Raw genomic sequence first — 23,411 nt, forward strand, 5'->3', positions numbered from 1 at the left:
TGAAATTATATACCCTGTTCAGGACCAGAGGAGTTAAAAACCATACCCTATCCAGCGGCACGTCCCCGTATAGGCCATATAGGGGAGTGCGCCCCCCGGATATTTACCTTGCCACTTCGATTCTTGATAAATATCCCCCACTATTCACCTCCCTTTCGGTGAATAATTGATAATTATCTACAGGTCAGAGTAGGGAGGGAGGCGCGGTGGCCTAATGGTTAGCGCGCTCGACTCCGAGTCGAACGGCCTGGGTTCGAGGCCTGGCCGGGGCGCTGCGTTGTGTTCTTGGGCAAGACACTTTACTCTCACGGTGCCTCTCTCCACCCAGGTGTATAAATGGGTACCGGCGAATTTACTGCTGGGAGGTAACCCTGCGATGGACTAGCATCCCATCCAGGGGGGGTAGCAATACTCCTAGTCGCTTAATGCTACGGAAACCGGGATAAGCTCCGGCTGTATGAGCCTCATGGCTCGGACACAGACTTTACTTTACCAGAGTAGGGATTGAGACTTATCAGTAAGGTGTTCCAGTCGTGTTGCTGCTGTCCTTGTCATCTGACACTAATGGTGGCAGAAAGTTTGTCAACATTGCACAAACAAAGAAAATTTGATCGATGACACCTGATGAGCACAAAGTGACTGGTACATAGTCCAAGATATGATAGTTTTTGATGCGCTCAATGGCTCGCTCAACATGAATGCGAAACTTGGCAATGCGTCGAGTTTCCACAAGTTCATCCTCTTCAAATTGGCCTTTCCCTTTTAAATCAAAGGCTCTTCGAGCAACCTCATGGTAATTCGATGAAGTGGCGTCCTTCGTTTTGTTTTTCAAATAAGCGTTCAAGAATGTAACGGTCTCACTTCATTTGCCTTTAAATGCTTTTTTTTTCATGTGAGTTGCGTCAATGGGTCACTGATGCTTTGTGCTCTCCGGCTTCGAAGCGCAAATTCTATTTTTCACCACCAAAATAAATTGTAACCTTTGAATATGGTTTTTACTGTCTTAGATGCGATAAATTGTGTGTTCAATTACTTTTCTGTCAGCACATATATAATATACATACCGGGCAGCGACTAGCCTCCCACGCAGTCGTTCTTAGGGGTGATCGCGTTACACTCCTCCCCGCGATTGCGTTACACGGTGTGGAACACAATCGCCCCTAAGAATGACTGCGTGGGAGGTTAGGCAGCGACAAGCGTTGTTATTTTTTGAACAGCCGATGAAATTTGAGATCTGCTCGCCTCAAAAAGATGAAAAACGGATGACGTGACACGAGGTGACGTAGCGCGAAACAGAAACGTGCTACGCATTTGTGTTTTTCCAGTGAGCTGAAACGTTTATTAAATCACGTCACATGCAATAATAATTTTCTATAACAGTTTAAGCGTAACTATATGTAGTCCATAGGTGCTATCAGTAATGTCACAATCTCACTTAATTTGCCTTCGAGTGTTTTCTTGCGTGAATGGGTCATTGATAGCTTTTTTTCTTCAAATAAGCGTTCAATAATGTAACACAATATCACTTTATTTCCCTGTGAATGTTTTATTTTTCCATGGGAATTGCATCATTGATGGTTCGCTCTCTCAGGCTTCGTAGCGCGAATTCTATTTCATCAAAAAAATATTTAAGTGTAACCTTTGATCCTTTTAAGCATTAAGTAAATTTGTTTTTTAAATATGTTTACTTTTCTGCCAGCACGTATAGCGTTATTTTAAGCAGCGAATAAAATTTGAGAGAAAGATGCGCGTTTTTGCACGACTCAAAAAGATGAAGAACGGATGACGTGACACAAAGATGATGTGACGCGAAACAAAAACGTGCATGAATGTTGTGTTTACTAAAACGCGTCTTTGAATGTTTTCTTACGTGAATGGGTCATTGTTAGCCTATGCTCTGAGGCTTCGTTGAGCGAATTCTATTCTCTTTTATCACCAGAGGATAAGTGTAAATGATTCTCTTTCGATTTGTTTTGTGAAATTCAGTTTACTGCCCTGAAAGAGAAAGACCCTGGAACGAGGTTGAAGAATAATTTGTTTCTGATTGACATGTGCTGAATGCGTTTAAAAGACCTTTCCATCAGCACGTTTCTCGTTTAATGATAAATTAATTGCGGTTTGATATCAGAATCGAGTGAGTGAGTGAGTGAGTGTTCGAGTGAGAAAATGCGGCCCATAACATAACCTCATTACCATTCGGTAAAAAGGTGGAATATTCAACTTTACACCAAGAAGTGCAAGGTCGTCCTGTATCTCAAACCCACGGTCTGCCATCAGCACATCCCCCTTAGCCCAATCCTTGCTAAGTATGCCACATCTTACAGTTAGATCTCTGTCTGAAATTGATCCACCTTCCAAGGTCGAAACAAAGTTCACGGCACCATCACCACTGATACCAATAAGGGACTTGAGGGTGTTGTGATTTTTGTAAGTAGAAAAAGTAAGCTGCTGAGCCTCAGGGTTTTTTGGCTGTTCAATATAAATTTCTGTTGCATCAATGATGCACCTTAAAGTGAGGCAAAACTCTTTAACTTTTTCAGGCAAGTTTCCTATTGACTGTTCACGCGTTGGCCAGATGTCTATTTCTTTAAAACGGTGATACATCGCATTAACCCAGGTAGTAATTATTCTAGACACGTGCGATTGAGACATCTCAAACCGAACGGCCAAATCTTGTTCGAGCATTCCAACACGAAGCCTTGTCAACACAAGAAGCAGCTCATCTTCGGTGGTTAATTTTCTCGACGGCCCAGGTTTTAAACCCCCTAAATCTTCACTGTTTGAGTTGGAAGCACTTGATGTTCCCCAGTAGGTAAGATTGTTCATTCCATCGCCTAAGAATTCCAAGAGGCAATAAAACTGTTCTTCAGTAAAACCGGTGTAGAACTTAAAAACCTTGGGGTCTTTCAGCAAATTTTTTACCGAAAATCGTTTAGCTTCTAAGGCAGCTTCGGCTGTCTTCCTTCGGATAATTTCGCTCTCTAGTGCCTGCTCCAACTCTTTTATTCTTCTTTTTAAGTGTTCCTCGTTAGACTCCTCCAGCTCAATGTCATTTTCGATACAATCATCTGCCCCTTCGGTGAATAAGCTTTTATCTGAAATCTTTTGCTGTTTCTCGACGGGTTTACGGTCTTTCGGGGGCTTTCTCGGTTCTTTCTCTTGAACGAAGCAGAACTTAGTCGGAATAGATCCTGTCTTTAAGTTAACACGAGAAGAACCCGGCTTTTTGGTGAAGCATTCAGCTTCAAAGTGATCTCCACATATCCTGGAGTGCTCGTTCACTGGCGTATTTGTTCGCCGTATTTTCGCGATCCATTTGGAAAGCAACTCTTTGTTTTCGAGTGATAAGCGATGCCAGGACTTTTTGTCTTCCATGTCGGAAGAATTTGTGCAGCCGTAGGCAATACACCAGTGAGGCATTTTAACAAAAAGCGACAAAAACAACACAAGTACTTAATATTTCTCTTTGATCGTAAACAAACCACGCGAATCGTTCACCACCAAGCCTCGCTTTCATGTTATCAAAATAAATTGTGACGTCATCCCGCATAAGTGCTATTGACTGATTTGTTTTACATGTGCCCCCCCCACCCCCCCCCCCCTTCTAATCTACCTCGAGATACACTAAGTACTGAATTTGGAATAATAATTTTTTTTTGCACTTTACATGCAGCTTTTTGTAATGAGCTAAAATTTTCTGTTTCATTACACAGATAATTGAAGTTTACAGTATGAGCAAAGTCAAGCTAAAATACTGGTATGAATGTGCTTTAACATAAACTTTTAACATGGCAGGCAGTCAATAAATATATATAGTTTTAAGCCTTAGCATTGTGTATAACTAGAGTCACACTCATGCTAGGAGCCTACACTGCTAAAGCTTTTTCCATTTTTCAAAACATGATTTCAAATGAAAAGTGGCTGGGCATATTTCTTCTTCCTGTAGATGGGATGATTGTTCCTAGCAATTTTGGTGAGTTTCCCAGCTAGCATAATTATTATTCACCCATTTAAACTTCTGTGTGGAGACTGGGGCACTATAAGAATTAAGTTACTTGCCCAAGGACACACTGAACACAATGACCGCCAGGGTCCCAAACCAGGTCACTCAACTCAGATTCCAGCATGCTAACCATTACATGTAGACCACCACATCTCACCTCCATGTCTTAATTGTGTTACTAAACAAAGGCTGTTGCTCATTTGCAGTGGGGTACACTTTAATTCTCCACAAGTCCAACCCACAATAGAACAAATTGACATGTCCTTTGGAGCAACCCATCCTGGAGGTTTGTATATTCTAGTACATGTTTCTGTAAACAGATTAATTGCTGAATGAACTTCTTATAGATAAAAGCAGGCCCGTAAGCAGGATTTTTGACAAGTGGGTGCAAGCGCCGGAGGCATGAGTGTCTTGGCAGGGGGGCCCAGGGTGCGGGGGTATTCCCCGCTTAGAAATTTTGAAAAAAATAACTATTAAAGTCCACATTAACTGCATTCTGAGAGTCATTTTAACCCTCACTCCCCTATTTGGTGGACCTTCGTGGCCCATGGGGCGGGGTGGATGCACCCATTGCACCCCCTTGCCTACGGCCCTGAAAAGCTTTCTGCATTATATCACTTCTTCTGTCAAGGTTTTCATTTTGCACAGATATTAAAGTCTTTGTATCATATGTAAACCTTTTCATCGTTAATCAAAACTGTTTTAATTCCAGTTTATGATCCCAACCATCAGCTGTTCATTCTAAACTTCAGAGGTCTTTCTTTTTCTTTCCCCATTGACTCAAAGTTTGAGGTATGTATACCAAACATTGCTAATTAAAACAACATTTTGTATACATGTATCAGCATGCAGTATGCACTTAATGGCTCAGGTGCTTCCAAGGGAAAACAGTTAGATTTGTTTTCTTGAATCTCAGTGTGTCTTGACTAGTTTTCCAAAGGACCAGACACTAATTGTTTTTTATTATATTTATAGCAATAAAAATGCTGAAAATAAAAACAGCAAGTATTTGATCGCGCAAAACTGTCTAATATTATTGTAGTCCAGGCTGGTGACAGTTATCCAACTGCATTAATTCTGCTACCTTGGTTAAGGCTTCAATGACTGCTTCACATCTGAGTGGAAGAAAATGGAAAGACCAACAACAACAACCATTTTATTTTTCCAAAAAAAAGATAGTAAAGAGTATTTTACAGCCAAAAAATTAACTTTTTTTATTGATTGCTCACACATTTACAAACATTACATTAACAGCGTTATTATTACCCTACTTACAGATATTATTTGCACAAAAAAAACTAACAATACATTACGAACTACAGTTACAATACAATGTAGGTTAACCTTATTAGAAATAAAAGAAAAAAAAGAACTTACAAACACTAGCCTATCTTATACATATAGAAAATAGTCCACATACCATTTAAACAAATATTTTTTAGGAGAGTAATAATGTATAATTAGGGAGATCGGAAGAAAAAATTACTACTAACAGGGTCAAAAACAGGACTGAGAGAAAAAAATTAACTTAAATAAGCAAAAAAAAATACTCAGAATACATTAAATTTACATTAGTATAAGTTTTAGTATTAAAGATCTTATGTACTACTCTCTTTTGTTTATCCCCAGCCATACTATACTCATGGATTAGGATCACTCAAGTTTTCTTCTGGATCCTCACCAGTTGTGTCACGAATGTCCATTTACCATGGCAACAGCTTGACAGATGCAAGGTAAGGTAACTTTATATATCCACATTTGGAATAAACAAGTTGATTCTATTGGTCGTGTGGCAGCAGACACTAAATTCCTTTTTTTCTGTATTTAATGTTACTTCAATATCATAGGCAAACAGCTAGTTGTAAAAATATGTTTAACTTTATAAAATTGTTTATAAAATATATTTTAAGTAGTAGATGAAATATGAGCGGGAGATCTGTATCCATGGGCGTTTACAATGACAAGCCGATAGGCGAGTCATTGTAAACGGCCATACAGATCGGACGCGAATATTTTATTCTACTTGTGAAATGAAAACAATAAATTACATATCTGTATTAAAAGTTAATGAATACTAATTAGCTGAGCAGGAGTTTGTATCAAAAGTTAATTCTATTGCTTGATTTGTATTGGGGTTTACAGTCGTGTACATGTGATCTGAATATTGTACTGGGATTGGTTTGCACCTGCATGAATATTTGATGAATTTTACAATACTTCTTATTGATTTCAGGGCACCACCTCTCCCACTTCAGTGTTTCCATGGCAACTGTTTTGCTGATAGTATTGAGATTATTAACCAGGATGGCAAAGTTCTTGGTCTCAAGTGTTTTCTTGTTGCTGAAGGTAAGAAGTCAAAACACAAGATAACAGAGACATAATATAAAGAATGAAGAATTAGGAACTGTCAAATAAGTAGAGGACCTGGTCATGTAACGATTTAAATTTTTACAAAATGTATTGCCAATTGCAGTGCTGAGTGCAGTATTAGGATGTAACTGATTTTTTAAATTTTTAAGGCACTGGTCCTGGCAAGATTTTGGAGTTACGAAGAAGAACATTTGAAAGAAATGTGATGTATGGAGACTCATGTCAGGTCAGAACTGCTGCTTACTTCATGCATTAAGAGTCTTTGCAAAGTGGGATTTGAAATAGAAATTAGAACTTAACTACATGTTATTTATAAATTTTTGCAAAGGTTTTTAATTAGTCTCCTTGTAATACTGAGCGTGCATGATGGTGTAATTGCGCAGGTTTTTTACTCTGGTGATGACTTTTTGATTCCTCTCTACTGTCAGTGGGGATCTAGAGCTTCTTTACAGCCGCTTTCAGTGTTACGGGCATAGCAGCTTTTTATCAACATGCATCCATCTTTCAACGTACTAAACAAACAAGATAGATTGAAATCCGTCAAACTAGCATGCCACTAGCATGACTTTCTGACCTTGTGGGCTCATTTGCATGAAACCAACACCGGTATGCATTGGTTTTGATTGGCTCATTTCAAACAGCACGGCAAAAGGCGATGTCAAAAGATGGATGGAGAAAGATAGCTATGCACATAACTGAAAGCGTGTGTAAAATGGGGCAAACCGAAATTAGCAAGGACCCTTTTGTGTTATTTAATATTAGTCCATATTTAACCTCTTTTCTTGTTTTCTAGGATGTCATAAGTTCCCTTGGTTCTCCTTGTAAAGTGTTCTACAAGGCAGAAGATAAGGTTAGTTAATATCGGTAACCAGTGGAGCAGTTACATTTAATAAGGTCAGTAAAAGTCACTGGGCTTCAGGATAAAACTTCCTGTTTTTCATATTCCAGCCATTCTGTCCAGTGCTGTTGATAGTTCAATGGTTATTTAACATCTGGCACAAAATGCATTCACTGTTGTCGCATATCCATCTACAAAAGCTGCTTTAAATGTCAAAAGCGTGTCACTATGTAAAAGAAATGTCAACAGAGCTCGACAAGACAAATCAAGAATGCTTTAAGGCTCTATGGTTAAAATTACATTTAATTCTTGTTGTCATTTCTTTTATTCAATCTTCATCTTGCTGTCTTACTAGATGCGGATCCACTCTCCTTCTCCTCACAAACTTGCGCAGTCCAAGAGTTCTGATTACTTCTTCAACTACTTCACTCTTGGAGTGGTAAGTGCATGACCTTTTACTGCACCATTACTAAGAATGAGATTATTCACTGGTTCTTCTGTGGACTATATGTGAGTACAATAATAAGTGGATTTCCTGTGTTTCATTTCTTTACGTCAGGACATCTTGTTTGACGCATGCAGTCATTTAGTAAAGAAGTTTATACTGCACACTAACTTTCCTGGACACTACAACTTCAACATGTGAGTACTGACAATATGGTATGTTTAGAAAATGGTCATTTTCTTCGCTAATAGTGGTTGACAATTAAAATAGAAAAAAAGAAGTTGTATCTACCTTCTGAATTTTGTAACAATGTCAATCATTGGCAGAGTGTGAAAGTGACACTTTTGCTTTTTTGATTTCCTTAGATTTTTAAAACATAATTTTTGTTTCCCCTTGCGCACTTGCTGATCTCTCTTTTTTGTGTTTTTTTTTTCCTTCTTGTAGGTATCAGCGCTGTGAGTTTAAGATTGGAATACAGAGAGACTCTAAAGGTACCACAGTTGCAACGCCGCCCTCCTCATACTATTTCGTGTTGTGGAGTACATGTTAGATAACGGGATGAACCCAAATGCGTCAAAATGGTCTGGTAAACGCTGTGCAGCCCTGCTAGAAACGCGCACGGACCTACGTTGATATTTAAAACAATATTATCCTGACATTAAATCTCAGTTTGGACTATATGGTGAACCGGCTGAAAGCAAATCTGACTCCTGTGGAACCCCGATGATGCCAAGGGAGGGTGAAAACTGTTCCTTTTTAATCGGAGTTACAATCGAAGGATCTGTATCAGCGAACAAAAAATTACTGAAAAAGAAAACATACAAAGAGCCAAGTGGTCATATAACTTCTGAATATTGGTCAGGTCAAATTGGTAAATATCTTTCTCTCAGCAGTGGCGCACGGACCGAGCGCAGCGCGTTCCACAGTCTGTGACCTCGACTTGGGGCCAAATATTTTCCGCTTCGCCATTCGTAGTCAGCCGAGAAGTATGCACTTCTTTCAGGTCCCGTTGTGCGCGATGACAGTTGTGAATGTACCAGGACAGTCATCCCCGTTCGCGCTGTTTCATTTTCCAATCGTCTGTCCTTTTTGTTGCAGATTCTGTTCTTGATGAAGGGACACCGTTTGTGTTGACTCCGTGCACCAAGGTATAGTTCTCGACCCCATCAAGTTTTGTGGGCTATCGGACGATTTAGCACGCGGAAAAGCCAAAGGATCTTTGTTTTTTTCTACAATAAATGTTTCGTGAATCGCCACGGAAAAATGTCAAATATTATGTTGTTCTAAAATTAACATCTTGTAAGCTATAAAAATTGGACTACGCTTATGAAATATCAAGAACAGGAACTAAACATGTCTTGGTATTATTTTTGACATACCGGTACCTCTGTAAAGGACTTCCGAATCAGTGTTAAGAGAAACGGCATTTCGCGTCTGCGATATGAAGCGCTACTGAAGTTGAGGGATAAACAAGAATGTATGGTTTTTAAAGGTAACGCAGTTTTGTCCTCCTATTTTTAGTGGGACAGTGTTCAGGATTATCTGGGGAAACCAGTGGAGGCGCCTGTTGTATTGAATCGGTAAGGTCAACAATGTGCAATTTTAACAAACAGTTGTATGATTGATCAGGCTACAATGTACGTTACTGCCTGTTAGGTTAATACCATGTAAGAAACTGCCACCGTGTATGCGATGTCAACTTCCTTTAGCTTACAAAAAACAGTTCCATAAAAAATCTAACGTCAGTCTTCTTACTTTATCGCTACGCTTTACCGGCCTGCATGGGAAGCGCGTTGGCTTAATGGTTAGTGCGCCTGATTCCGGATCGAGCGGTCCGGGTTCGAGCCCTGGCCGGGGCACTGTGTTGTGTGCTTGTGTAAGTCACTCTACTCTCAAAGTGCCTCTCTCCACCCAGGTGTATAAATGGGTACCGGCGACATAATGCTGGGGGAGGTACCCTGTGATGGACTAGCATCCCCTCCCCCCTTGCTGGCCTGCTGTTTATCTGTAATTTCAACCCTCCGGCAGTGAAATAGCCTTAACATCTACATTGATTCGACTTAAAAAAGTATTTCAGTTTTGTCGTTCATAACTGAACTTGTTCTTGTTCCTCGTTTATCGTTACCACTTTAGTGCTTTTCTGTCTTGGTACAGGTAAACTATTTGTTTGAGGTTTCTTCGTTTTGAATGTAATTGTGTGTATCGCTTGACGAAAGCCTTTCGTCCATTTATTGTGCTGACTTCAACCTTCTTTTGCTTTGTTCTTAGGTCTTCCTCTACTAATACAACCAACCCGTTTGGCTCCACCTTCTGCTATAACCTACAGCACATGATATTCGAGGTTTGTAATCGTTTACTAAGGGCGGTTTCCATTTGTCAGAACTTGCCGGCCGGTCCGGTGATTTTGAATGTGAAATAGGCAGTTCCCACGAGATTTTCCCACAAAACCACCACAACAGTGTGTGTTATTTATGCATTGACCGATTTGACAGGACAAAACTGACCAACAACAGAATTCTGTTCTCCAATATACCGGTCTGGCCGGCCAGTTCTGACTAATGGAAACCGCCCTTAGTCACTGGATTAAAAAAAACTTTGCTAGTTGAGCAGTTACTTGGATTCATTTCACAAAGGAGTGATTACGCCGGCTGTGAGTCAATAAATGAGGCTAAGGGAATAGTAAGAAGGCGCTCCAATCCTCATTTCTTCTTTTGGATAAACAGAAAGGAACTGAAATAAACCATTTCATTTTTAGGTTCTCTGGTTAAAAAGATTTTAAAAAATAAGCTTTCGGCTACCAGTCTGTAGCTTTTGACGAACACTAAAATAGAAAGCGAAAATTACAAATATAAGCAGTAAATGGGCGAAAAACTAAAGAACAGTAAAAAAAAAACGTTTTTACCGCATATTTTTTACTGTTCTTTAGTTTTTTGGCACATTTATTGCTTACATTTGTAATTTTCTCTTTCTATTTTAGTGTTCGAAAGCTTATCTGGTAGACGAAAGCTTATCTTTAAAAATCTTTTTAACCAGAGAACGTTTTTATATTTTTTGATATGTTTCAGCCTGGTTACTCCTCTATTTTCAAATATTTCATTTTTCTTTTTATAGGTGATGGCTAATAACCATCTGGCGTCTGTGACCTTGTATCCCCATAGCAACAAGGCTGACAACCATCTTGTTACGTGAACTTGAAGTTCATTGGCCTGGCGGGTGATCACGTGCTGTACACGTGACGTCAGAGTGACTTGAACAGCAAAGTATTTCCTTGGAAATCTGCAGCAGCTTTCGAAATAAGAACAATTTTATTTCTAGTGGTAGTTTCGAAAGAGCATGTTACTTTTTGAAAAGAACTAGAAACTGTGATTTCATTAACCACATTACTTAGTTTTGAAAAGTACTGTATTGCTGTTATTCTTAACTTTGGTTGGTCAGTATTGCTGGCGAATATTGTTATGTATTTTCCTTGGGTTTTATCACTTAATATACGGTGATTTTATTGATTTTTAATTTATTGTTCTTAAAGTTGTGCGTGATCACTACCCGTTGACCTTGAGGTTTTGTACAATTATTAATGTAAATCAGCTATCTGGGTAAATAGCTTCCATTTGTTATAAAAATGTAGATAAAAAGTAATCATATTTTATCAGATATTGTTATTGTTATATGTCAGTTTCCCAGACTTCGTTCGTGTAAAATAATCAAATAAATTAAAAACATGAAATATTAAAAACAAAACTGTTGATTGTTCCTTCTCGTTTTCTTTTATACCGGGATACGTTTTCCCGCGGCAAGAGGTCAATCAAGTAGCCTGCGAACGGCCCATTCCGTCGTAAAGTCAAGTATTTTTCTCATTTATAATTTTCATCAGTGCGTCACCTGACAGTTACTTGTAGAGTTTTAGCAGTGGTGGATCTGTAACCTGTTGAGATAACTTGTGTTTTCAAATTTTTTTCGCTATGATTTTAAACTGCAATGTCAACATATGACATGATAACAGCCCCCACCCCTCCCCCGAACCAATGTTGCCATTCATTCTTGCTAAAATATGTCTGCCGAGAGAAGTTTTCGAAAAAAACAACATTAAATAGGGGAGATGGGGAATAAATGTACTATGAATTGGCGAACACTGAAACACTGAGATGAACTGTAACCTTTCGTTAGTTGTCTCAAAAGTTTTGGCCGGGACTGAGGTTTTTGTTGAAAGAATGACCCGGTTTTAGCAAGGGGTCGGGGACGGCCCATCCCTTCCTGTTTCACCCTCCCCCTTCCCTCCTATCCCCCCTCCCCTTCCCCACTCCCCAACCACCTTTTGAGATGTTGATCACCCAGTAAGTTGAACATTGAAGGCGATATTTACTTTATTCTGATATGTTTTCACCTAGTGTAAACAAATCAAATGCTGTCATTCAGAAGTTAACGTTCTGAGAGGTACACATAACGAAACTAGACATATCCTTTTTCTAATATTTAAACAAGCGCTCCAAAAGTTAATATTCAAATTTTATTGAAAAGGTGCGCGAACGGCCACATAATTTCCTAATTTTCCGCCTGATAAATCTCGACAAGCTTCTGTGCTTGTTGCAAAATGTTATTTGTTTTTATTTGGCGAAATTAGATTTGTAACGGAAAAGAAAATTACTTGTTGGAAATTGATAAGGGAGGGGAACAGTTCGAGATGGTTCACACATTTGAAATGACTGTTGGTTGAACCGTAAATGGTCGCACATATAGCTAAAAAAAAAACAATAGAGGCATGTACAATAAATGCGAGAAAATGTTACAATTATAGTGTGACTATAGCGGCTGGTAATTGACGAGAATCGAGCGATATTTTTGATAATGGATTGGAAGTTTGCTCCCCTTTTTTTACTTATGTTATATGGCACATGAAATAAAATCAACATCGTTCGCACAAAAATTACCTGAAAACATGTCTTTTGTAATTGTTGCTTCAAATATAGGCAAAAATACAAAAGCAAAACAGGTGAACAAGTCATCTTTGTTCCTTTATTTTTTGTATTTATTTAATTCCGTTCAGTAATTGTGACCTCTGTGAAGCCAGAATTTAATTAAAAATTTTGGTTCTATCTGCTCAAGATATCTTGAACGCGATAAACTGATTTAGGTTTTAATTTCACAGGCTATGTAAATATTGCAAAACCTAAGAGGAAACTTGTGTGTTATCGCAAAGATTTTATCCAAGATTACTTCCATTTAGTGTTTAAACAAACGCCCCTAAATTGTGTTTAGCTTGACGTCAGTTCACCATAGCTCTTAGAATTGGCTCGGAAACGCTTCTAACCTACCAGCAAAATGCCATGGTTATTTAGATTTTTCTTCTATTGCATTTCTTTCACTGCAGTTTTTGCTTTTTCAGAAAACGTTCCTTATAGCCTTGATCAAGGATTTGGAAGGAGAGAAAGCGGAACGAATTTCTTGGAACATTTTCATTTCGTTTTGAATGTAAGACCGAATGTTTCTATCACGACTTTTGACGCTATGGCTTGTGCGCTAGAATGCCTGAGACATAGTTTTTGTCTCTCGTTTAACTTTGCTGTTAAGTCGGGGAGCAATGGTCTTTGCGAGTTGCTCCGCGAAGACAAGTACACTTCTCAAGACAGATTTGAACCAAGTCAGTCTTATCATCATTACAGTATGGCGGTAGGTAAATATACTGTTAGAGTTGTGCAAAAAAAAATAATATGAAAATTCAGATGTGGAGTTGACTTCATTTTCGTTGAAATCTTCAACTGAAAATGTCCACAAACACATTCTCCAATCCTTGTAGGTTTACACAGCACAAAACATCAATCGCAAGCCGAGAAACAAATATAATAAGTTCCATGATGTGATCTATGGTTCAGTTTTATTTATATATTTATCTTTCTCTTTCGAGTTCTCTTTCCAACGTTTCTCTGCTGTTCAATAAATGTTACCTCTTTGCTTCTCTTCAGAGTCCGTGTGAATACAGGCCATGCAAGAACGGGGCTACATGCCGTCCACTGTACGGTTCCAATGGCTTTATATGCGAACGGAGTCCGGGCAGCATTGAACAAGGTACAATAAATGTTGGGTTTAAAACAGTTGTTGAATAAGGTTTCCTTCGATCGCGATAATTACTGTTCAATTAAGAAATATTACTCCCCCTCAGGTCCTGCTCTTCCGCTCGCGTTCGCCGCTCGCTTCGTTCGCGTAACCCCACTCGCTTCGCTCGCGGAAACACATCCCGGGAGTCTGTTCGCAGGCTAAGTACAAATGAATAACTGAGAAGAGTGCATATTTGCTGCCGGACTCTGGAAGGAGGAAGCATCGTTTCTCAAAATTGTCTCCTTGGGGCGAAAGATGGAAAGCATTCGCTGCGGAAGCGAAAGGTGTCTAAGAATTTTAGAAACTAATTCTGCTTCTCGAAAACTAAATTTGCTTATAGAACAAAATTTGCGTGTGCGCGCAAAAGTTAAACTTCAGTAAGGTAAACAACGTATCCACGACACTGTTTCTTCGTTTTCGCTGGCCTTTAGGGCTCCCCAACTTTGGAAAGTAGAGTAACTCTGGGGGAGTAGCAATGCTATAAGTCACTTCATGCTGAGGAAGCCGTAGTAAAGTGTCGGCATTGATGAACAATTTGGCAGGTCTGACATAAAAGTGCCCTGGCATGGACATTTTCACGCCCAGTTGTCAGCCAACCATCAAAGCCTAAACAGCTGACAGACAACAACCTGAGTATTTTTTACAAAAGTTGTATTGATAAAATGCAGAGACGGATGACCTGCGGCTTTCTAATACAATGGTATTCTGCAAAAAAAAACAGTCAGTTAAGCCATTTCTTAGTGGTGCACCCCTTCCTAAGAAAAATCCTGGATCCGCCCTAGCCTGCGAGCAGGCTCTCCGCGCGAAAAAAAGGAAAAGAAAAAAAAAGTAAAAGAGGGAGAAGGCGAAGTGAGAGCCTGGACGCAGTATGCAGAATTCTAAGCGATGCGTCCAGGCTCTCCCTTCGCCTTCTCTCTCCTTTTCTTATACTCTATTCGCTTGTACATCTTAAACTGTATCGGCAAAGTGTAAAAAATTGGTCTAATATCACCACTTACGTACATTTAAAACACATTTTTATTTTTTCTTAAGTTTCATAGGTAAATTCTTTGGTGAAATAACGTTACGATTAATAAAGCATTAGCATTCGTCTACAAACACACCTATTCTACCTTGCTACCACAGCATCTAGGGCAGCCTTCAAATGCCACAGGCCTGCATCAGTCATGCTCACTAAGAAGCCTTTTATTTGACTCCTCAAATTTCAGTGTAGACTATTTCTTAGACCAAAATCATTTCACAAGAACATTTCAAAGAGAATTACAGTTCGGCGTTTAGTTAGCTGAAGAAACGGGGATCGTCAAAATTATCCAAATGCACTTCAGACAATCCCGGACAAAACGGTTGAGACACTGCTAATTTTCACCAATTTTGGTACTACAGCCATGTTTGTCAATCCCCCCTCCCCTATTTCAATGTTGTCAATGTTGTCGTTTTATGGAAACAAAGCCTGGTGAATTGCAAAACCCATAAAACAACATTGAGTTGAGGGAGAGGGGGATAACATGTTTTTAACAAGTTTGCCAAGACAAGACATTCGCGAAAAATATGTGAAATGCGTTTGTCTCAACTGGTTTCGTCCGGGATTGAAGGTCATGTTTTTGTCCATGGAATAACCGTGTTTCATGAGATTATAAAGCATGTTCAGTTTGCAGTAAGCTTGACTCCGCAACGTACCATAATTTTCATTTCGCATCTGGAGGATGCGACATGTGAGAAGTGCCATCCCTTTTTAAAATGTTGATAATATTTTGCGTTTAAATACCTATCATCATTACATAGGTGCTCCTTGGATTAAGCTAAACAATGGCGAGGTCTGCTTCGGAGCCAAAGATGACGCGTACGGGAATTTCACTATGACGACAAATGGAATTTTGTCAACCTTAAAGCTCGTGTATATCTCAGGCTTTGTTACGTGTAACAATGTAACCTGGCCCTATGGAAGCCACTGGGCATGCAAGAAAGGACCCAACATTGCAACAATTGTCACAAATATGAACGACCAAGTTATATTCCCACAGAATTACAAGAATGTGGAGTATCTCTTGCCTGGTTACCATGCCAACTCGTCAGAGCTGGTGTTTAACCTGCTCTCCCCTCCCCTGAGAGTGGCCGCTGGAGATGAGTACAGGGTTTGGTACCACGAAGATTTTAAAAATGGAACAGAGCTCGACAATGATGGACACACGTGTATTGATGTTTACGCTTTGTACATGTAATCAGAAATTTCGCCTCGCTCTGTTGCCCCAAAGAAGATGGCGTAGACCACAGAGAATTTTGATTCCCTGGCCAGTTATTACGGGAGTTACGACCCGTTTCACTGGCCCTTGCCGTAGACGAGACATGGCTGTTCTCAAACCAGACGAAGAAGCGCAGTGGCCGTTGGAGGCACGTGGTTAATGTTAGAAGGAGGGAAACATTAGTGAACGTTTACCTGTGCAATCGTTTGAATATGTACGTCTAAAAATCAAAAATATGCGAAACTTTTAGAATAATATTATTTTTCTGTGATCGTTAGGTTACTTCGGTCGTGCCATACATTCGGCGATTAATAGGAACTCCCATAATTTACCGAACTTTTTACGACGTAAATTTCTGTTCTCATAATGCCTTTTGCACCAGGTTTCATTTTGAAACAAAGGTACAATAAACAATTCTGAAATGGTCCATTTTTGCAAAGTTTTGAAGGAAACGATCGTCAAAATAACTACTGTAGACCGTGTTTAACGACGTATGTGTTTAATAAAACTAAAAAAGCCTGAACTATGAGCTCATTTTTTTGTTGTTGATTTTTTAGACTTAAGCTGCTCAGAGAGGGGGTACAAATTCACGAGAATATAAGCTCGCTTATTCACAAATGATCACAAATACATATTGATCAATCAAATTTGACCTGACAGTAAGCAGACGATTAAGTGTTCTTTCTAAATTCAGCATGAAAATCACATTGTAATTAATGGATGTGTGACAAAAATATCTGTAATGCTCAAGCTTGTCTCTGTATTATCATCAAATCATGACATTGACAGTTTAGTGTTTCATTTATTGTCATTTATGACGACCTTTTGGCGTTTCCCGCTATAAAAACTATCGATTTTTGAAATACTTACAGTGCAGACTCGAGATACCTGGGCCCGTTTCTCGAAGGTCCCGAAAAGTTTTCGCACCCGAAAAGCCATAGTAAAATCTGAAACCTTAGGATCACAGAGCTGTTTTATTCCATGATATTTTTAATAAGAACAGAGGCTCCCTTCATACAAAGCTTCAGGCCTAAAAATGGCTTTACGGGCCTGAAATGTTTCCTGGGCTTTCAAGAAAACAGGCCCCTGGAAAGGAAATATATTAGCGAGGGGTGTGGACGCCGTTGAAGTTTCAGTTAGTGACTCATTTATCTAAGAGGATCTGAGAGAGACAACGTCTGCAAAAAAAATTGCAAAACCACAAAATATACAACTGTTTATTTTGACACAATCACTTTTCGCTGCTAACCTGTCAAAAAGTAACCGGTTTTTTTCGTAATTTCGTTCTTCTATCAAGGATTCGTCATCACCTTCTCCACTCCGAAAGGATTGTGGGGCCGGTCTTTCAACGATTACTTATCATTGTGTCTGCTAGAGTACTGACATTTTCAACACGATGTCGCTGCAAAAGCAAACATTGCATTTCTTTTGTTTGAAGTTAATATAAGATAAGTACTTTATTCACCGGTTGATGCTTTCGCCGTATTTTTTAATCGGGATATCATTTCTTGCTTTTGTGATGATGATTTAAGTTTTTATCTTTTACTTAAAAGGTCAGAGACACTGTCGTATTTTAATATTACTGGTATTTATTTACTGAATTTTGTAAACATTTTTCTCGTTTTATTTTGTTGCGCAATTGCAAAAAAAACTGGAACATCTGATAATATAAGAACATTTTCTCACGGAAATTTGATTTTTATTAACCTTCTTGTGTTGTCTATTTGCAATTATAGTCAATATTTATGATTCAAGAATCAGATTTAAAACCTGTTAACTCGTCGTACTTATTATTGTAGTTTAATCTGTTCAAGATCTAGATACCTATGTTAAGAACTGTCAAAAAAAAGTCGTCGTCTTTACTTTGATCCATAGTTAGAAAGCCAACTGCTAGTTAACATGCAAAAATGACACTCAAACCTGAATATTAAATAAAAACAATTTATTGCTGATATTGCCATATAAGTTACAGCAAGGTTTTACATGATCTTTTTGAAGTATCAGATTTTATTACTCCATTATTACCGCCCCCGCCCCCCACCCAACCCCCTGTTTGGTGTTGGACGCCGATGAACTGCATTACTAAAAGAACTACCTGAGCTACAAGAACTATGGAAAAGACAAGAAATACAGCATCTATAAGAACTTCAAAGACTAAAGGAACTACAGATACTACAGAAAATATAAGTAACACGAGAAAAAGGAAAAATAAAAACCTGTTACGTTTCTGTAAGCTTCCTTTCAAATGTGAAAGGACATGTATAATCTTAATTGCAAAAGTATAACAGAGTTTTTGAAATCGCTCTCCAAAAAGAGGGCACCCCCCCCCCTTCCGCCCCTCCCCCTCCCCCCGCGTTAAACTCTAAACAACTCATCAGATCTTTTTCGAATTTTCAAACATAAATTAACACGAGAGAGTCAAAACCATTCCTAATATTTCCTTTATTGAGACTTTAAAATATGTACATACATATAATCTTTAATTATACACGAGAGGAGATAAAAACTACACGCCTGTGGAGTCGTCGTGCACAAATTATATACATCAGAAAGTAGGTTAACAAGTTAACAATCACAATTCTGCAATCTGTTTTTGACAAAATGGAGAAATTAAACATGGATACTAGCTACAGTGTCTATGAGTTCTGTTGCTTTAATTAATAGCTGCCACAGCGGAAGGCTTTATTCGGAACACAAACTGTCTCATTTCTTTCTGTCGCCAACAGTAGATCAGTGGGTTGAGGAGAGAGTTAAGCATGACACACGTGCGGATCCAAGGCGATGAAAAAGCGATCTTCAGTCCTGTTGCATACATCACGAACGCAGTTGCCATGGGGAGAAAGCATAACATAACAGCACCGACTACATAAACAGTTGTCTTAAGTGCTTTGCTCTCTTTGGCGAATCGTTCCACCTCTTCTTGGGGAAGCTGTTGCGTTTTGATTTGCTTTCGGTGGCGAAGTGTTTCGAGATACAAAATAACATAACATACCGCGATAAATACAATGCATAAAATCAGAACAAGAGCTACTATTGCGTCGCCAAGTTTTCTGGATGGTTTTAACGTTCTAACTATCGTACAAATTAAAGCAACTACCCAACACGTTATTACTGCTTTTTTAATTGTTCTATTTGTTACAAGGTAAGGGTAGTGCATAGTAAATTTGATAGCAATTAGCCTCTCGCAAGTGACTATCACTAAATGAACCGCCGAAGAGACAGTAAAGAAGAGTAGAATTGAATTATGAGGAAAATGGTATGGTTTAAACATGTGCCGGTCAATGTGGTAGAGAATAAACGTTGGCTGCACTAGGAGACCAGTTAATGTATCAGTTACCGCTAGACAGGCCAGCAAGATGTTGGTGTAAGTCTGTAATCTTGGTCTTCTTTTCACCGCCATTATCACCAGCACGTTGAGCAACACTGTAAAGGGGCAGGTAATGCAGTTAAAGATGACGGTGATAATGATGTTAATGTCAAGTGGGACATTTTGTTCCTCGCCATCCATGGTTATATTTCTGAACTCCTTGGAACTGTTTGTGCCGGAGAGGTTAGCCATGTTGGGCCGTTGAAGGCGAGTTTTTGAAGTTGACAACCACTTCTGCGTGTTATCGCAAACGTGTGCCAAGTTTATGTTCCATCTCTATGGAACGGGATTAGTAATGTTTTAATGAATTTGAGGCCATAAAATCACTTTCTGCTTTGATTTTCTCTTAAAGCCGCAGCTATTAACTCTACCGAACAGAAATTTTAATTTTAAAAACTTTCTTTTGCGCTTTATTAGCCTGACACTAAGTTTAATGGATTACATGGTTAATATTGTCAAGAAATTTCTACAAGTTAACATCTGCGTTTTGCCTAGTTTTGTTATTGTTCCTAAAATCATGGTTATTTTGGTAATGTTAATCAAAGCAAAGCGCGCCTTTTGGGGCGTTGAGAAGGCTTTTTTCGCATGCGCCAAGCTTATTGGTTTCGTGTAAATCAAACCTACAACTTGCTTACGATTGTTGTGCACAACACGTACAAAAATGTCGTAGGACTTTTTAACATGTTTGAAAACCCTACGACATTCATAGCCTTTATGTAGATTTAGTGATAAAAGCTGTGTACAGGCCCGTGTATTTGTGTGCAATGTTTGCGCGACGTGAACAGCGCGCGCAACATCAGTTGCATGCGACAGAGTCGTGTAAATCGACCCGAAAAATTCTGACGCCCCTTTCTCGGCTTTTTTTTGAGGGATTTCAGAATTCATTATTTAGTGTCTAAGGAAACCGCTGTGGTGCATCTGCAGGGAATGAAACACTTCGTTGAAAGAAAATTTTGCTCCGATCAAGGTCTAACACACGAAACGTCAATTTTTTTCAAACCCCTCTAAGGTGGTTAAACTGCTTTTATCGACTTCCAGTTACCAATCTATAAATTGTTCAATTACCTCAGGCTTTACAAGTTCCAAATCCAGAGTCGTGGAGCAAATTATTATTTCCTTGTTTTATTTTAATGCCGACCATTGACTCATTACCATGACCTCTTCCAAACAGATACATTCTCTTCAGGTAATGCCGATAAAGATAATTGGGACGACATAACAAAGCTATAAGGGAACATTTTATTCTCTCTCTTTCATAGAAATGTATATATACACCTAATTGAAATAAGGTTGTCATAGAAAAAAGGAAGAAGGAAAAAGGCAAATAGGAATTAATTAAGCGCATGCATGAAATTTATTCGCACAAATGGCCTCAAAATGCCTCAAAATACGAATGCATCAATTTATCTTGTTACAGCATAAAAAGGTGAATTCAAAGTGTGCAGATAAAAACTCGTAAGTTTTTTATAAAGGCTATTAGTTATAAAACTACGCTAATTAATTCGTATTTATCTTTTTCTTCTTTTTTCTATGACAACGTTGTTGAAATTAGGTGTATAAAAACATACGTTATGAAAATATGGTTTACAGGCAAAAAATCGAAGCCCGGTTTCCTTCTTACAAGGCAGAAGTGATAACTAATTCACCACAGGCGATTTATAAAAAATAAAATTACGATTTTTGAACCGTAAAGCGATTAGCCACGTTCAGACTAAACCACTTACGAATTTAATTATAAAATCAATTTTAAAATTCACCATGTGCCTGTAGCATGTGGAGAGGATTAAAAACATTAACTTGCTGTTTCTGTGTGCCTCCCACCATCTGAAATCAATACGATTTTTTGAGATTTAGGATTCATTTGAACGACGACTCAACCAGCGAAAAAAATTTAATTTTCGGTAAAAAAGAAGATTTTGCTAGTTATCCTTCCAGTTGATTAACTCGTGCTGTTTATTTCATTAACGTAAAAACTTTCTTAGTGTTAAATAATCCGAGTCAGGGAAGGCTGCTTTTAGACAAACTGCAAATTGTAGGTATGGCCCAGAAAAAAACTGTCTTCGAGACACCTTAAAATAAACACATCAGGTTTGCTGAAGTTATGTACTTTACCCAAATAAAAAAAATATCTTATTCAGTGCTGTGGACGATATTTCTCTAACTTCTTAAACTGAACCATTCAGAGATATTTTTATCTTGTCAAATATGACTTAACACGTGTAGAATTACCTAGATAGCAAAATCGGAATAAAAAAATATCTTATTGATTCCTATTGGCGTTAAACTCTAAACAACTTATCAGAGATCTTTTTTTCTAATTTTCGAATATGAAGTGGCACGAGAGTCAAAAACATTCTTTAAATTTCCTTTATTTAGATTTTTACATATTTTTTTCATATGTACATACATGCAATCTTTATTTACACACGATAGGTGATAAAAGCTACAATTCTATGGGGCCGTGCATCAGAAAGACGGTTAACAGGTTAACAAACACAATACTGCAAGCTGTTTTTGACAAGATGGAGAAATTAAAAATCGATGCTAACTGCAGTGTCTATGAGTTCTGTTGCTTTAATTAATAGCTGCCACAGCGGTAGACTTTATTCGGAACACAAACTGTCTCATTTCTTTCTGTCGCCAACAGTAGATCAGTGGGTTGAGGAGAGAGTTAAGCATGACACACGTGCGAATCCAAGGCGATGAAAAAGCGATCTTCAGTCCTGTTGCATACGTCACGAACGCAGTGGCCATGGGGAGAAAACATAACATAACAGCACCAACTACATAAACAGTTGTCTTAAGTGCTTTGCTCTCTTTGGCGAATCGTTCCACCTCTTCTTGGGGAAGCTGTTGCGTTTTGATTTGCTTTCGGTGGCGAAGTGTTTCGAGATACAAAATAACATAACATACCGCGATAAATACAATGCATAAAATCAGAACAAGAGCTACTATTGCGTCGCCAAGTTTTCTGGATGGTTTTAACGTTCTAACTATCGTACAAATTAAAGCAACTACCCAACACGTTATTACTGCTTTCTTAATTGTTCTATTTGTTACAAGGTAAGGGTAGTGCATAGTAAATTTGATAGCAATTAACCTCTCGCAAGTGACTAGCACCAAATGAAGCGCCGAAGAGACAGTAAAGAAGAGTAGAATTGAATTATGAGGAAAATGGTATGGTTTAAACATGTGCCGGTCAATGTGGTAGAGAATAAACGTTGGCTGCACTAGAAGACCAGTTAATGTATCAGTTACCGCTAGACAGGCCAGCAAGGTGTTGGTGTAAGTCTGTAATCTTGGTCTTCTTTTCACCGCCATTATCACCAGCACGTTGAGCAACACTGTAAAGGGGCAGGTAATGCAGTTAAAGATGACGGTGATAATGATGTTAATGTCAAGTGGGACATTTTGTTCCTCGCCATCCATGGTTATATTTCTGAACTCCTTGGAACTGTTTGTGCCGGAAAGGTTAGCCATGTTGGGCCGTTGAAGGCGAGTTTTTGAAGTTGACAACCACTTCTGCGTGTTATCGCAAACGTGTGCCAAATTTATGTTCCATCTCTATGGAACGGGATTAGTAATGTTTTAATGAATTTGAGGCCATAAAATCACTTTCTGCTTTGATTTTCTCTTAAAGCCGCAGCTATTAACTCTACCGAACAGAAATTTTAATTTTAAAAACTTTCTTTTGCCGCTTTATTAGCCTGACACTAAGTTTAATGGATTACATGGTTAATATTGTCAAGAAATTTCTACAAGTTAACATCTGCGTTTTGCCTAGTTTTGTTATTGGGAAGAAAGAAATCAAATCATTATTTCGTCGGAAAAATTTTAATTTTTTCCTGAAATCATGGTTCTTTTGGTAATGTTAATCAAAGCAAAGCGCGCCTTTTGGGGCGTTGAGACTTTAAAACTTTTCCGCATGCGACAAGCTTATTGGTTTCGTGTAAATCAAACCTACAACTTGCTTACGATTGTTGTGCACAACACGTACAAAAAATGTCGTAGGACTTTTTAACATGTTTGAAAACCCTACGACAGTCATAGCCTTTATG

At 38.6% G+C, this 23,411-nt stretch overlaps 5 protein-coding genes across 5 annotated transcripts in view; 2 read left to right on the top strand and 3 right to left on the bottom strand.

The window, feature by feature from the left end:
• Positions 1-11,390, top strand: part of LOC144649633 (phagosome assembly factor 1-like) — a 31,219-nt gene extending 19,829 nt beyond the window's left edge. The window contains exons 4-17 of the mRNA XM_078509166.1: positions 3,714-3,757; positions 4,210-4,289; positions 4,716-4,795; positions 5,633-5,736; positions 6,237-6,349; positions 6,523-6,599; positions 7,167-7,223; positions 7,567-7,650; positions 7,771-7,853; positions 8,101-8,147; positions 8,755-8,804; positions 9,178-9,236; positions 9,925-9,997; positions 10,768-11,390. Coding sequence (XP_078365292.1) covers positions 3,714-3,757; positions 4,210-4,289; positions 4,716-4,795; positions 5,633-5,736; positions 6,237-6,349; positions 6,523-6,599; positions 7,167-7,223; positions 7,567-7,650; positions 7,771-7,853; positions 8,101-8,147; positions 8,755-8,804; positions 9,178-9,236; positions 9,925-9,997; positions 10,768-10,845 — 1,029 coding nt within the window. The 3' untranslated portion in view covers positions 10,846-11,390. The remainder of the gene's footprint in view (positions 1-3,713; positions 3,758-4,209; positions 4,290-4,715; positions 4,796-5,632; positions 5,737-6,236; positions 6,350-6,522; positions 6,600-7,166; positions 7,224-7,566; positions 7,651-7,770; positions 7,854-8,100; positions 8,148-8,754; positions 8,805-9,177; positions 9,237-9,924; positions 9,998-10,767) is intronic.
• On the bottom strand, positions 198-3,420 carry LOC144651608 (uncharacterized). Its single transcript, XM_078511549.1, has 2 exons — positions 2,186-3,420; positions 198-776 (listed from the first exon to the last, which is right to left on the bottom strand). The coding sequence occupies exons 1-2, from the start codon at positions 3,418-3,420 to the stop codon at positions 515-517; spliced, it is 1,497 nt and encodes a 498-aa protein (XP_078367675.1). The 3' UTR covers positions 198-514.
• Positions 11,391-12,759: 1,369 nt separating the features above from the next.
• On the top strand, positions 12,760-16,104 carry LOC144652423 (uncharacterized). The gene is made up of 3 exons (XM_078512437.1): positions 12,760-13,320; positions 13,614-13,716; positions 15,529-16,104. Exons 1-3 carry the CDS (start codon positions 12,973-12,975, stop codon positions 15,963-15,965), a joined length of 888 nt encoding a protein of 295 aa, XP_078368563.1. The 5' UTR covers positions 12,760-12,972; the 3' UTR covers positions 15,966-16,104.
• Positions 16,105-18,639: 2,535 nt separating this feature from the next.
• On the bottom strand, positions 18,640-19,545 carry LOC144648175 (trace amine-associated receptor 13c-like). The gene has a single exon (XM_078507805.1). It carries the CDS (start codon positions 19,543-19,545, stop codon positions 18,640-18,642), a length of 906 nt encoding a protein of 301 aa, XP_078363931.1.
• A 2,382-nt stretch (positions 19,546-21,927) lies between these two features.
• On the bottom strand, positions 21,928-22,833 carry LOC144648176 (adenosine receptor A2a-like). The gene has a single exon (XM_078507806.1). The coding sequence runs from the start codon at positions 22,831-22,833 to the stop codon at positions 21,928-21,930; it is 906 nt and encodes a 301-aa protein (XP_078363932.1).
• Between the last annotated feature and the right edge of the window lie 578 nt (positions 22,834-23,411).

Source organism: Oculina patagonica, chromosome 4 (assembly GCF_052425735.1).
Source record: "Oculina patagonica isolate OP01 chromosome 4, crgOcupat, whole genome shotgun sequence".
NCBI lineage: Eukaryota > Metazoa > Cnidaria > Anthozoa > Scleractinia > Oculinidae > Oculina > Oculina patagonica.

Coding starts and splice junctions, on each gene's coding strand:
- LOC144648176 (XM_078507806.1), bottom strand. CDS start 22,833: ATGGCTAACCTTTCCGGCACAAACAGTTCCAAGGAGTTCAGAAATATA.
- LOC144648175 (XM_078507805.1), bottom strand. CDS start 19,545: ATGGCTAACCTCTCCGGCACAAACAGTTCCAAGGAGTTCAGAAATATA.
- LOC144652423 (XM_078512437.1), top strand. CDS start 12,973: ATGCCATGGTTATTTAGATTTTTCTTCTATTGCATTTCTTTCACTGCA. Junction 13,321..13,613: donor ATCATCATTACAGTATGGCG/GTAGGTAAATAT, acceptor GCTTCTCTTCAG/AGTCCGTGTGAATACAGGCC. Junction 13,717..15,528: donor TCCGGGCAGCATTGAACAAG/GTACAATAAATG, acceptor ATCATTACATAG/GTGCTCCTTGGATTAAGCTA.
- LOC144651608 (XM_078511549.1), bottom strand. CDS start 3,420: ATGCCTCACTGGTGTATTGCCTACGGCTGCACAAATTCTTCCGACATG. Junction 777..2,185: donor TTTTACCGAATGGTAATGAG/GTTATGTTATGG, acceptor GGTTGCTCGAAG/AGCCTTTGATTTAAAAGGGA.